The following is a 13,991-nucleotide window of genomic DNA, read 5'->3' on the forward strand; positions in this document are numbered from 1 at the left end:
TCTTGGCATCTAGATTTGAAATGAAAGACATGAGTCTTGCAACCTATGTTCTAGGAATTAGAATTTCAAGAGATAGAAATTCAAAATTATTATATCTAGATCAAGAGAAATATCTAAACAAGGTGCTTAAAAGATTTAATATGGATAATTGTAATTCTTTAAGTACGCTTGTTTGCAAGGGACAAAGTCTTAGTAAAAGTATGAGCTCTCAAACTAATTCTGACGTTGAGGAAATGAGAAATGTCCCATATGCCCAGGCAGTAGGCAGCCTAATGTATGCTGTGACAAGCACAAGACCTGACATTTGTCATGCAGTCGGATTGGTAAGTCGGTTTCAATCCAATTCAGGTAACGAACATTGGCAAGCAGTTAAAAGAATATTTAGATATTTAAAAGGCACTAAAAAATTGAAATTATGTTTTGGTTTGTGTGATCTAGACATAAAAGGATACACTGACGCGGATTTTGAAGGAGATGTAGATGATAGAAAATCTACTAGTGATCATGTGTTTTTGTTTGGTGGAACAACAGTTTCTTGGTTAAGTAAGAAATAGAGTTGTGTTGCAAAGTATATTATGGAAGCTGAACACATAGCTTGTAGCACAGTCGTTAGTAATGCGGTCTGGATAAAACAATTTGTTGACAGTTTACAATTAGGTCTACCTGTCAGACCGGTCAGTATGTTTTGTGATAATCAGTCTGCCTCCTCATTAATAAAAGTGGAGCAAATAGCTCTAAGGGAAAACATATTGATGTTAGTTACCACTATATTCAGGACATAGTGGAGAAAGGTGAAATTAAAGTCAACTATATACCCTCAGAAGAGATGGTGGCTGACCCTATGACCAAAGGGTTGTCTCTGGAAAAACTCAGAGAACATATAGTTAATATAGGATTGAAAAATACTTAGCTAGGTGATTTAACTACTTATATAAGAGCATAGTCGGATGGCTCTGGGGACGCCTAGATAATCGATGTTTTTGTGACTCTATCTTGCATGGAAACATGTGTTTGGTTAGGTAACAAGATAGAGGAACTGACAAGGTATGGATATCATAGTTAGCATGAGATGTAAAGTCCATAATATGCAATGTGCAAACTAGGTGATATTGTCTGCTTGATCAGCAAAAAGTCATTGATAAGGTGCATTAAGGAAAACCTTCAGGAATGGGTCTTAAATGAAGTATTTAACAATAATTTCAGTGCAGGTCAACACATGAAAAATGTGTACGGCTGAAATTGTCAATGGTGATTGGGTATGGACTATGAATCCATCACTGAAAATTGATGCCGTTCACTTGTTATGTAGTGAATTGAAGTCATCTGGAATGTGTTGTCAGTGAGAGAACACATTCGTACAGGTGCGGTCTGATTGGTGGCAAAAACGTGCGCACGTATGGCCAAGTCACAATCAGGCGTCGATCTATGAGGTAATTTTATAGATGAAAGTTGGCATGAGGCAAAATTTTGGTATCAAGGTAAATATGCTAAACTCATGTTTGTCACCTCATTATGATGTGATCAAGTGAGAGATGTTAGATTAAGTGTGTCCACACCATAATATGGTGTGCCTCTCCGTATTGAATCAAATCTTGATATAGGTGATCTGGAAACTTTCCCGCAAGGGAATTGAATGATCTGGGAACAAAAACATGCTGTTTGAATTTGAACTTTAAAAGACACAATGCTTCACATCATATTTGAAGTATTGTGACGATTGCCAAACAAGTAGTGACTCTTAGCAATGGTGGCCAAGATACTTATAAATAGTTGCCATATTGGATTCACTGGATTGCATTAAAAATTAACATACATTCACACCCTATTCACTGGATTGCATTAAAAATTAACATACATTCACACCCTATTTTGTCTTCGGATTGTCAATTCCATCTTGCGTGATAAATATCCTCACGGGATCACCGATCACTTAGCCATTGATTGTTCATCTTTCAGCTTGGAGTGCAATAACAACAGTTGTGTTAGGAGCACAAAAAAGTTTCACAAAACTAGTTACAAAAGTAAGACAAAGAAGTGGGACTCACCCCAACCACTCCCAACTCATTCTCTTAATACTTTTTGGGATAAGAAAGTAGCAGTGATAAGAGAAATTAAAATTTGTAGATCACAGTAAGAAACAAATGGTGCACTGGGTACACAAGATACACCCAACATCACAAAAACTCACTTGTCTTAGGCTGTTTTCTAACCCTAACTACATTTTTGTGATCTACCCTCATCTGTACAATCTTCTAAATCTCAATGGCACCATCCACTAGAAAATAATAAAAATTATTATATAAGGAGACCCAAAAAAAAAAAAAAAAAAAAAAAAAAAAGATTTGCACAAAACATACTAACATGAGAATATGCTGCGAATGGTCTTGGTTGCAAGTCATGCAGCTTCAACTATAGTTTGAACTTGCAGAGATCCCTTGCACAGTCAGGAGGCAATTTTTTGCCAGTTCATGACATTTTGTCCCCGACCAAGAGATTTTAATTCCGCAACAAGAAAAAGGATCTAAGGATTCATCGGTATAGCTGGATTTTTGTTCAAGCCTTTTGAAATGAGCGTGAAGAAACACCATGCAGAAGTCTGACGAACCCCAGGAAACTAAGCTTCCCGTCTGAGTGACGTATCCAGTCTTGGAGAACGACATGAACTGGTACTGATGGGCTAAGTCCAAGTTCCTAGTGGCAAACAAAAAATTATAGTCATTTCAGAATTTTGGTCCATTTGGAGTAAATGTGATAATAAGAAGGATAGATTCTATTAGCACACTTTCATAGATGAGACTACACGGGGAAAACAAGAAAGACATTTACGAATCTTACTACTGTGCAGAGCAAATTCTAGATAAAATATTGCAAAGATATCAATTCATGGTGTTCTTAGTAGTCAAAAAAAAATAATTTAAAACTGTCAATATTAATATAGTAGTAGCATATCTATAGTCTATGAAGCAAGGGCAATTGTAAGAAGGTAATGTGCTGTGTCTGACACTGACAAGACATGACACAACATAAGTTGGACACTTCCCAACACTTAGACACAAATGAAACACATTAAAAATTTGCATAAAATAACTTAGAATCCAATGATAAAACAAAAATAATGTAAATTTATATATATTCCCTTCTGTTACACTTAAAAAATCATTATCTTTAACTTAAATATTCATATATATGACATAAACTAATTATTTATCTTTATACATGATATAATAAATATATAAAATTATATATTTTGCAAGTGTCCTTCACGTGCCATGTCCTACATATTTAGAAATTTTCTGGGGGGCGTGTGCATGCTTCTTAGTCTACATTCATATTTGTCAATAGAGGCATAGAGCTAGATGATTTGGATTCAATTGGTCATTAAGGTATGGAAAATGTAGTATGATCGAAAGGTTAAAACCATTTAATTGTTATAAATTTTTTAACAGAAGATTTTTCTCCTACATGGGCATTTAATGATGGATCTGATCCTGCAGTACTTATGACCACTTCTGTGCTTGCACCCATATGGAGAAATCCATTTAACTACAAACATATACATATGTATGCATATTATATACTCACAAGTCACAACCAGATTACTAGGATAAAGAAAAGACCCCACAGACCCTCATGAGTCATGGGTACTCAAAGAAACAATGAGATGAGAGGGAGAAAGAGCATACTGAAGCTAGTTCCTCTATCATAATAGGTCTATTTCCATCCTTCTCAAAAAGCTCATAGGCACGGCGTGCATGTTGCTCCCAGCTTTGCATTCCTTCCAGCTGATGCACGCTGATGGCTGCAGCACAAAATTCTTCGAAATCCATCTTTCTATATTGGAGAGTACTCACCTGCAAAGTACGTAATCTAAAATTTAAATACAAGAAGAAAAGAAAACAAAAAAGAAAAGTGGTCTGAGAAACTGTTACCATGTTTGCATAATCGAAAACCCGTGAATCCTTCATGGCATCAGTGGAGTTCTTTGTCACAGCCTGCTAAGTTCAACATTGTTCAAAATGACTTGGTAAACAAGTAAAAATGGGAAAACAAATGAAGTGAGCTAAATGGTAGCAATAAAAGAAGAAACAAAAGGGGGTTTTCAGAGAAATAACCGTTTTAAAATTTTGCATAGAGATAAACCCACTCTTGTTTGGCCCCAATAGTGTAAATTGTTCCCGGAGATAAGCTAGCTGAGGCACACTCAGTGTCTTAGCAAGGGCCTGTCACAAAGGTGAAATTTTCATCAATGCAACATGACAAGGCACAAATACATCGAAATAATTAATTCCTCAAAAACTAGGATAACATTTAGAGTAGTTCTATTTGCACACCACCATTTCCCCTTTTTTTTATTTATTACATTTATGTCCCTTGAGCAAATTATCTTTTTGGACAAAATTCTAAAATCTGATCTTCTCAGTACAAACCCTACACACCGCCATCACCACCGTGAAGCCAATCCGCACTCCTCCGGCCACTAGCCATCACCACCATGACCCTCATCCCTAGCCACCATCGCAGCCCTCTAACCCCACTGCGCCATCACCCCTCACCCCGTGACCACCACTGCTGCAGGCCCCACTCCTCATGACCCCCAACCTACACATTTATATATATATATATATATCGAGAGAGAGAGAGAGAGAGAGAGTTAAAGTTTCCGAAGGAGAAAAAGAGGAAGAAGGAACAGCAGATGGAGGTGGCAGTGGCAAGGGGTGGTGAAGTTAGGGTTATGGTTAGGGTTTGAGATTGGAGAAGATGAGAGTATTTTGGTATTATTTGAATATATGCATGGTGTGAATTGAGAAGAAATAGAAAATTTAAATTTGAGTGTGGTGTGTAAATGAAATTAACCTTACATTTATGGCAAGTATATGTAAAGGTAAATGGATATGCACAATTAGGTACCTTAGCATTTCAATAAAACCTTTCCCGTATCTTCAATTTTAGTTATGCTAAGAATATTTACTAGATATTATAGACTTTTAATTGATTTTTATTACAGTTACTTTCGTTCTCTATTAAAAACTCAATGTCCAAGTATGCTCATCATGTTTCGGGATTGTTGCAGAAATGTCAATTACATAACGGATTTTTGTTGACTACTTGCCCAAGAGAGTCCACTGAACATCAGTTCTCAGCTAATGATGTGTTGGGGTAAGGGTATATTGTGTCAGACATGGAGAATAGTCAAGGCAAGAAAATGGACAATAAACAAAGTAACAGTAACAAAGTGAAAAGAAAAAACTAATTCAAGCACCCATATTGTTTACCATTTGGAGCAATTTTAGATAATCCAAATTCTTAGTGTTTTATGACTATTAAATAGTTTGTACGTAACTCCTTTGCAAAACTTTCAAACATATCGAGTTTCTCAAAGGCAGTATAGCATACCCCCAAAGCTGCTTTTCTTAGTGAAGAAGAACATATGTAAGCTTTTACAAGCTTGTATATTATCACATCCAAAGGAATCTTGACATCATGATCATTCACCAGCCAAGGATGACCTAAACATGAAAAGCAGAACACAAGCGTTAGAACTGTAAAATGAATTTTTAAATAATTTTGAAACTAGTTGATGAGTAATGATGCAAGGCCATCCAACTTTATCAGCCAAACTGGAAAGAAAGAGAGAATGGTATGGTATTCATTTCTCATTTCTTTTTAAAGCTCTGTTTGTTTGGGCAAAAAACATTTTCTTCAGCATCTTTTGGCATTTGGTACTATGGAAAACGAAAGTCAACTGAAACATTATTCATGATCAATAGAAAACAAGCTTATTTGGGTGAAAAATGTGTCTCCATTTTTTAAAGGTGGAAAATGTTTTCCAAATTGAAGTCTTACCAATGCCACTACATCACCACCGCCACCGCCGCCGCCGCCGCAGCCGCCATCACCCCTCTACCGCCACCACTCCTACCAACCCATTGCCACCTCCATGACCCCCACCCCCACCTCCACCTCACCCTGCCGCCATCACCATCTCCCACCACCACTAATACAATACATTAGTTACAAAACATTTTTACGGAAAACAATTTTTGAAAAAAAAAAAAAAATCATAGGTATTGTCTTCGGCCGAAACAAACAGAGTAATTATTATAACATGGTTTTGATGGGAAGAAAGAGGGGATCGGAAGGTAACTTACTAAGAGCCTGGGAAGCTGTTAGCCTCTTCCGATAATCCTTGTTCAACAATCTCTTTACAAAGTCTATCGCATCAGAAGTCACAGAAGGCCAAGGGGCTTCATCAAAACTTGGGTCTGCTTTAAGGACAGCTCGAAAGATGCCAGATTCTGAGCGGGCCCAAAAGGGCCGACTTCCGCATAGCAGAATATAAGCAATTACGCCTATGCTCCACATGTCCGCTTCTGTTCCATAGGATCTATGCAGAACTTCAGGAGCTACATAATATGCACTTCCGACAATATCATTCAGTCTTTCATCTACACAAGCCTCTTAACTGTCAGATCTTAAGCCACAATTTCTAATATTAAAAAAAGAGAAGAATTGGGAATAGGATTTGACCTGGCTTTACATAATCAGAGAGTCCAAAGTCGATGGCCTTTAATGGGGAGTTCTCATCTTTTGAAGTGAAGAGAAAATTCTGAAGCAAGATTTGAAGCCTCAAGATCAGTAAAAAGAAACAAGAGATATAATGAGAAGTGACATAATTTGGGAAGGAGAGTATCAATAGCAGTTATTCAGTCTACCTTGTATTTAAATAAATAATTTAGAAAGGAAAAAATATTTAGCAACAATCGGTATGTACATCAAGTCTGTTTATGGGAAGGGGAAAAAATAAATAAATAAATAACATAATAGGAAAAATGAATCATTCAAGATATACTATGAATAGCTGCTTAGTGATAATTTTTTTTTTATTTTTTTATTGGCACTAGGGTGTCCGGATCAAAGCTAAACTAATCCCCAGGAATGCACAGGCCCTTAGTTTCCCACAAGTATACCACAGTTAATTTAAAAGTTTTCCTCCAGTCCAATGGCCCCAAGGAATTGTTAGCACCTAAAAGGTTTCAATCCCTGAACCTCGGAGAGAGCACACCCCCAAGACCCAAGGCCTTGCCACTAGGCCAATCCCTTGGGGTTAATAGCTTAGTGATAATTTCAATTTCTATCTATATTTAAAAGAACAATTAGCAAACTTTAATGGGAAACTTTCAGAGTCTAATCAAAGCGTTATTTGTATTATTTGAAACTCATAATAAATCAGGAAATAAGAACATTCCAATCATGGAACTTTAGCAGTAAGTCTGTGCAGTGCCTGAACTATGAATGCTTATACCAGAATCACCAAACGCTTGTTGAATTATATGAGAAGGCCATCACTATAACCTGATTTTATAAAACTAAGTTGATGACATAGCATTTAGATCTTAGATTTGTGGATGGATTTGCAGAAGGAATTCTGGGGGGAAAGGAAAAGTGAAAAAAGTTAGCATCTAATACATTCACATTTCCCTTTCCTTTTATTTTCACTCCACAAATCCAAGATCCATAGACAGGCAAAATGTTTATAATATACCATATGATTCACTGTGCTACATGTCTTCACAACTGGTTAAATTTCCATATTATTCTTCTAACACCCATCAAAACATTTTCCTTACCATGCAAGTAAAATATAGCTCTTCACATGAAAGTGACAAGATCTTATAGTTAAAACTAATAATAATAATAAATACCAACAATAACAACAACAACAACAACAAAAAACCCAATAATATTATGCAACAAATGAATAACATGTGTAAAGCAAAGAGCTTAATCTGCGGTAGTACTTAATAGTTGCAATGCAGCATTATCCAACGAAATTCATAAATTGGCAGTTCAATACACTAAACAAAAATTCACAATATAGAGAGCAATGCACAAGAGGCTTGAAGCACCTAAAATCATGTAATAAGACTATAGGAATAGATCATATATCCTACAGGTATAACCTAGGGCTATGTGTGAAAATTCTATCTGATATTATATTCCACAATTTCACTCGAGTAACCAATGCTGGAAATAAATGTTACACGGTTTCCTTCTGTAACAATAAAATCCTCCATAACTTGTGAGGTTTTTGAACAAAAGAAAGAAGATGACAAAAAGACAGTTCACCCCACAAAATCCAGACATGTTTAGAAAACATTTTAACATGGGGATGCAACTGTTGACAAAATAAGCATTTGACACAAACTAAATGGCAAAGAAAAAGAGTTAAGTCCCTTTCAAGCATACATCGTTGTAGTGCAACAAACTGCTTAAATGTAATATTTTCGAGGAGTTTCAAGTTTTATAAATTATCAATAAAAAAAGAAAATGTCCAAGTTCATTACCTCAGGTTTGAGATCACGGTGAACTACCCCCTGGAGATGACAGTACGCAACCACACTCAAAATTTGGACCATGACAGCCTTTGCATCCTCTTCTGAGTATTTTCCACCCCTAGAGAACACAAATCAGAAATTAGCTGCCAGAAGGTTGCAGAACAGGCCAAATACTGCAATAAAAGGAAAAAGGACAAGAAAATATGGTACCTAGAAAGTATTCTATCCAATAATTCACCTCCTTTACATAACCTGAAGAACATAAAACATGATACAGAGTAAGCTTCAAAACTTACTAATTCTTCACCATAAGGCCAAGTTTGGCATGTGGACAAAAAGCCAAAAAGTTACTCAAAAAGTTAAAAAGTTATCACTATTCACCAAAAGTCCCAAAAGTCAAAAATTACGGCTGCACAACTCCCAATCCTAATTTATACAATTTTTTAATACACATTTTTCCATAAAAAGTCAAAAAGTTAACCCAAACAACCATATTTTTTACCTCAACTTTTTAGTCTAAAAAGTCAAAAAGTGCACTTATGTAGGACATCCCAAACAACCCCTTAAGACAGTTTTAAAATGGAAATATTTCTTTACTTGGGAGTCGAGGCATAACGAATAAACAAAGAGAAAAATGCACATGCCACTAAGCCCTCCCCGGCCATCACCACCCATATATATATCGAGAGAGAGGAGAAGAAGAACAAAAAGGTCAGGTGAACATTAATGGCCTACGAGTTTAATGCATTGACCCAGTTGAATATAGCTCCGTTGGCTCATCTTAGTTTCCCTAGAAAACATATTTAAGGTGACACGATAGAAAAGTAGGCCATGCCACAGTAGTTTTACCATGAGTTACATGTAAATCAACAAAGATGATGTCAAGATTTTATTGGTTCTAGTTTTGACAAAATCAAACACCAAAAGTTTAAATGGACGGTTGCCACATGTACAAAGAGACAGTCAAGATATTTTTTTTTTTTTTTTTCAAATTTTTTATGCCAATCATGTAAATTTGATGTATTTTACCTGCTGGAAATTTTTCACAAAATTGCAAAGCAAATAACATAAAATTGAACAAAGTTTGGTAGGATTAGTAAAATTTAGTAAGTCTACACTTACTCCATCACTACATAAACATTCTCATCATCCTCATAGCAATCGTAGCATTGCACTAGGTTCCTATGCCCTGTCAGAGCCTGTAATATTTTCACTTCTCGTCTTACATCCTCAATGGCAATTACTGTAGTCATCTGCAAAAATATTGTCCACTTTATTAGCATAAAACAAAGAGTTATATTGCTTTCTACACCATCTGTAGCTCAAAGGACAACCAAAACTATTGAATAGATAAGATTCTGATACTAAATACAAACACCCCAATCTTTTGGAAGGAAAAAACAAACTTCCCTCATATGAAAATGACATGAAAGAAAATTACAAAGTAATATAATAAGAAAGACAACTAATAAATATATTATATCACTAGTCCGGATTAAGTTAAAAGCAGCATTAAGTCCAACGACATTAAAACTACAGAGAGCACTTAATGCCCATCAACATAGTTATGCTAAATTTCAAACCAAACAACTTTTCTTCTACGAAATCGTGCATGTATGATTATAAGTTATAACTTACCATAATCATACAACTTACTATTACAATGACTTTAATCTATTACAACCCAGCGATGCTATTGACAAACCAGAAAATTAAAGATCAATGACAAACTGTGCTTTTTATTCTGCTCAAGATCCAGCAAGGGCAACACTTGGTAGCTTCTCTGCATTTTAGCAGAATCAACAAGATCCATAATAATCCTGAGTAAAGAATAACATCAAGCATAGCCTATGATGGATCCCAAAAAGAGACTTGAAAGACCGATGATAATGTAAACAATTGTAGAAGCAAGTACAGAATCAGCCAGAAATTCCGTAACAAAATCTAATATAAGATTAAAGCAGCGATGTGAAACATAATGCAACCTCAAGGAGTAACAATTTCCAATGAATAGCATGTCTATGTAATGAAACTAACATGACATATACAAGCTAAAACTGAGTTTTTTTTAACAAAGCAAAAGAATTCATAGGGTAATTCCCTACACAAATTAGAAAATTTTCAGAGAATTCAGACCTTCGATTTCGGAATAACCTTGACGGCCACATCCTGTCCCTTTAAGTTCCCTTTCTTTCCCTTCGCCGAACAAGTATACCCAAAATGCCCACGCCCCACCTCTTCCCCTAGTTCATAATGGGTCATGAATTGCTTAGAATACCCAAAATTCTTGTCCAAACCCATCTCAACCTCCCTTCCTTCTGGTATTGAGGCCTCATTAGGCTTGACTGAACCATGCCTACGAGCAAGCAATGCCCGAATATGCTTTGCCGGTGAAGGTGGAGGAAATGGGCGCTTAAAGATGCGCAGAGGGGTAGAACTGACACCGGAATAGGCAGGTGAGTTCTTGAACACACTGGCCAAGGGACTTGGGCTGTAAAATGGGAATTTTGATGATTTCCCAGTTTTGGAATTCAAACCCGGCTCATTTTCTCTGGGAATTATTGTGCTTTCAGATTGGTTTTGTGAGTTCTCAGTGGGTTTTCCATGACAAAGTCCCATGGAATCAGAAACACAACTAAGAATCGGAATCACAGAAACCCAAGTAAGAAAAAGAAAAAGAAAAAGTGTGTCAAGAAACAATTACAAAAGCTCAGATGGTTAAACCATTGAAAGCGACAAAGGACTAAAAATTCAGGGGATTCAAAGCTCAAACAGAGAAATAATTATTAAACAAGAACTGAAACTTGGATCAAAGTGATGAATTCCAAGAATCTAACTGAAACCCATAAAACGAAGAGAAAAGGGAAATCCAAATTGATCAACAAAAACCAGAAAAGATTAACAGAGAATTGGCCAAGGATATGAATTCAAAGAAAATTGTAAAGAAAAAGAAGAAACCCAACAAGTAAAATAGTATGAAAGTTCAAGAGAAGAAAGCAATTCAACTTTCTGATCAAACAAATACTGTCAGATAGGTAAAACCCATCAAGAATCCAGCATTTGAGTAATGGATTCTAAGCTGAAGAAGTGAAGGAAATAGGAGAGAGTGAAACAGAATAACAAGAAAACCCAAGAAAAATTTCAATCAAGAAGGTAAAGAAATGGGACTGAGAGAGCAAAGAGCATAAAAGTGAGAAAAATATGCTTAGCAGAGGCTGCAAGAAAAGAAGAGAAGGGGGTAAAAAGGAAGGGAAAGAAACCAACTCCCTTTTCCTTCCCTGCCTTTTCTAGCTTTTTCTCTGGGTGGTTTTGTGTGGAAATATATTTTTATTAACTTCGTAATGTAAATTGTTATTATTATTATAATTATGAATAACAACAATAACAATAATGATAGTGGGGTTGGGTTTTGGATCCTTCCAGCCTGTCCATATTAAGAGAGAGAGAGAGAGAGAGAGAGAGAGAGAGGTAGGGATGTGTTTTCATATGAAATATTTGCTAACAATTTGAGCTAATATGTTTGTGTGGTTTGAGCCCTGAACTTTGACTAGCTTTTGTGTGGTTTGAACAATTTATTTACAATTTTGTATAATATTTGGTTTAATTTTTTCAGGTTGATGATTTCCCAGCAGATTAGCCAAAGCGAAACAAAAGTCTTTCCACAAAATTTGAACATAAATAATGCTTTTATTTTTGTTTTTTAAGATCTTGAATGCAAGTACACAATGGCAAAGGTTAAATCACAATAAATTTATTTCGGACTTATTTTAATAATTCAAATAATTTATTATAAAATCTACACAAAATAAATAGTTTGAAAGGAGAAATTATCTAATTAGTTAACGAGTCCTTTCAATTGTATAGGATCATGTAACAAGTTTCTCCTTTATCAATCAATAATCAATATACAAATAAAGAGTAATGATAGAAGGTGTTCCACACTAAGGCCAAGTTTGGCACATGGACAAAAAGTTAAAAAGTTATTTAAAAAGTTAAAAAATTATTATTATTTATCAAAAGTCAAAAATTACGGCTGTACAACTCCCAATTTTAATTTATACAATTTTTTAATACATATTTTTTCATAAAAAGTGAAAAAGTTAATCCAAACAACCATATTTTTTACCTCAACTTTTTAATCTAAAAAATCAAAAAATACACTTATATAGGACATCCCAAACAACCTCTAAAATGAGAACAGGTTCTCTCTTTAGTTCTAAATTATCATAGTAGGGGTGCGTCAAATCGGGTCAAAATTTTTGAAATTTTATTATGAGTTTTACATTTATGAGTATTTGTAAAATGTATAATTAGATGATCTCTTAATTTTATAAAAATCACTTTATTAACTTTTTATTATTTTATTAGTATTTCACAATGTATATTAAGATGATTTCTAATTATTATCATTTAGTTAATAGCATCAATTTTATAAAGTCAATTTTATTAATACAATCGGTATATGTCAGTTCTTTTTTAAAAAATTAAATATAAAATAGAATGTATATTTTTAATGAATAATGTTAGATAAGCTTAAACATTACTCCCAAAGAAATGAATAAATAAATCAACAAATTAACAATTGATATGTAGCAGTCCACGTCATTTAATGTAAATTTAATGATCATGTTTTAAGAGTTTTAAGCATTTTTCAATTTTAATTTATTAGATGATATCAACCAATAAAATGGATTAAAATAGTGGTCTAACTAATTATATATTGAGATCAAATTAATAGTTCAAAATTTTTAAAAATGAAAAAATGGCTTGTGTTTTGGGACTAAACATTTTAACCAAAAAATCAAAAAGTCACTATAAGTTATTACATCACTCTCTCTATTTTTCTACACATATTTTTATAAAAATTCAAAAAATTACTCAAATAATCTGTTCCCAAATGAGATTTTATCACAATACATACATATATAAGAAATTATTTTCAATTAAAAAAATAAAAACTAACTAACTAAATTTTAAGGTTATTTACCTATAGACTTCCTAAACTACTGAAAACTAACACTTTGATTCACTAAACTATAAAAGTGGATCCCCTAACTATTGATAAGTATCACTTTTACACTCTAAACTATAAAAGTGTGCAAATAGACTCTCTAAATTATTGTTGTGTTTTACTTTGACCTATTCTGTTAGGGGGGTCCAATTGATACACTTTTAATAGTTTAAGAGGTCCATTTATACATTTGTATAGTTTAAAGGATAAAATGATATTTTTCAATAATTTAGATAGTTGATTTATAATCCCAGATTTTATGCACATTCCTTGCTCCCCTAGACAAAATTTTTACTTCCACCATTGATTTAACTGTTTTTCTTCCATATTTGTTTTGTTCATGTTTTCATTTACCCAATTATGAAATGTCCATTTTTAAAATTCAGTACTTAAATGTTTACGATATTATTCATTTAAATAAATGTAATAGAGGGATGGTTTTAGAAAATATTTCTATTTATTTTGGGAAGTAGGTTGAAAGTTAAGTTTTTAAATTTTTTTGACCTTTTTTAAAAAAATCGTGTAAAAAATAGAGAGGTTAGCTAACTCAAAAAAAAAAAAAAAAAAAAACTAAAAGTCAAAAAACTAACTTTTAAACCAATTGTCAAAATATTTCTATTTAGTTTTGGACACGGAGATGCTTC

The 13,991-nt window shown here is 34.2% G+C and overlaps 1 protein-coding gene across 1 annotated transcript; it reads right to left on the reverse strand.

Moving 5' to 3' along the window:
• Positions 1 to 2,076: 2,076 nt before the first annotated feature.
• LOC114262506 (CDPK-related kinase 1) lies at positions 2,077 to 11,824 on the reverse strand. The gene is made up of 11 exons (XM_028202869.2): positions 10,473 to 11,824; positions 9,459 to 9,589; positions 8,547 to 8,588; positions 8,346 to 8,454; positions 6,529 to 6,607; positions 6,150 to 6,446; positions 5,395 to 5,507; positions 4,113 to 4,220; positions 3,930 to 3,992; positions 3,684 to 3,851; positions 2,077 to 2,691 (listed from the first exon to the last, which is right to left on the reverse strand). Exons 1-11 carry the CDS (start codon positions 10,953 to 10,955, stop codon positions 2,554 to 2,556), a joined length of 1,731 nt encoding a protein of 576 aa, XP_028058670.2. The 5' UTR covers positions 10,956 to 11,824; the 3' UTR covers positions 2,077 to 2,553.
• Positions 11,825 to 13,991: the final 2,167 nt, after the last annotated feature.

Source organism: Camellia sinensis, chromosome 12 (genome assembly GCF_055761805.1).
Source record: "Camellia sinensis isolate YWXY chromosome 12, ASM5576180v1, whole genome shotgun sequence".
NCBI classification, from domain to species: Eukaryota; Viridiplantae; Streptophyta; class Magnoliopsida; order Ericales; family Theaceae; genus Camellia; species Camellia sinensis.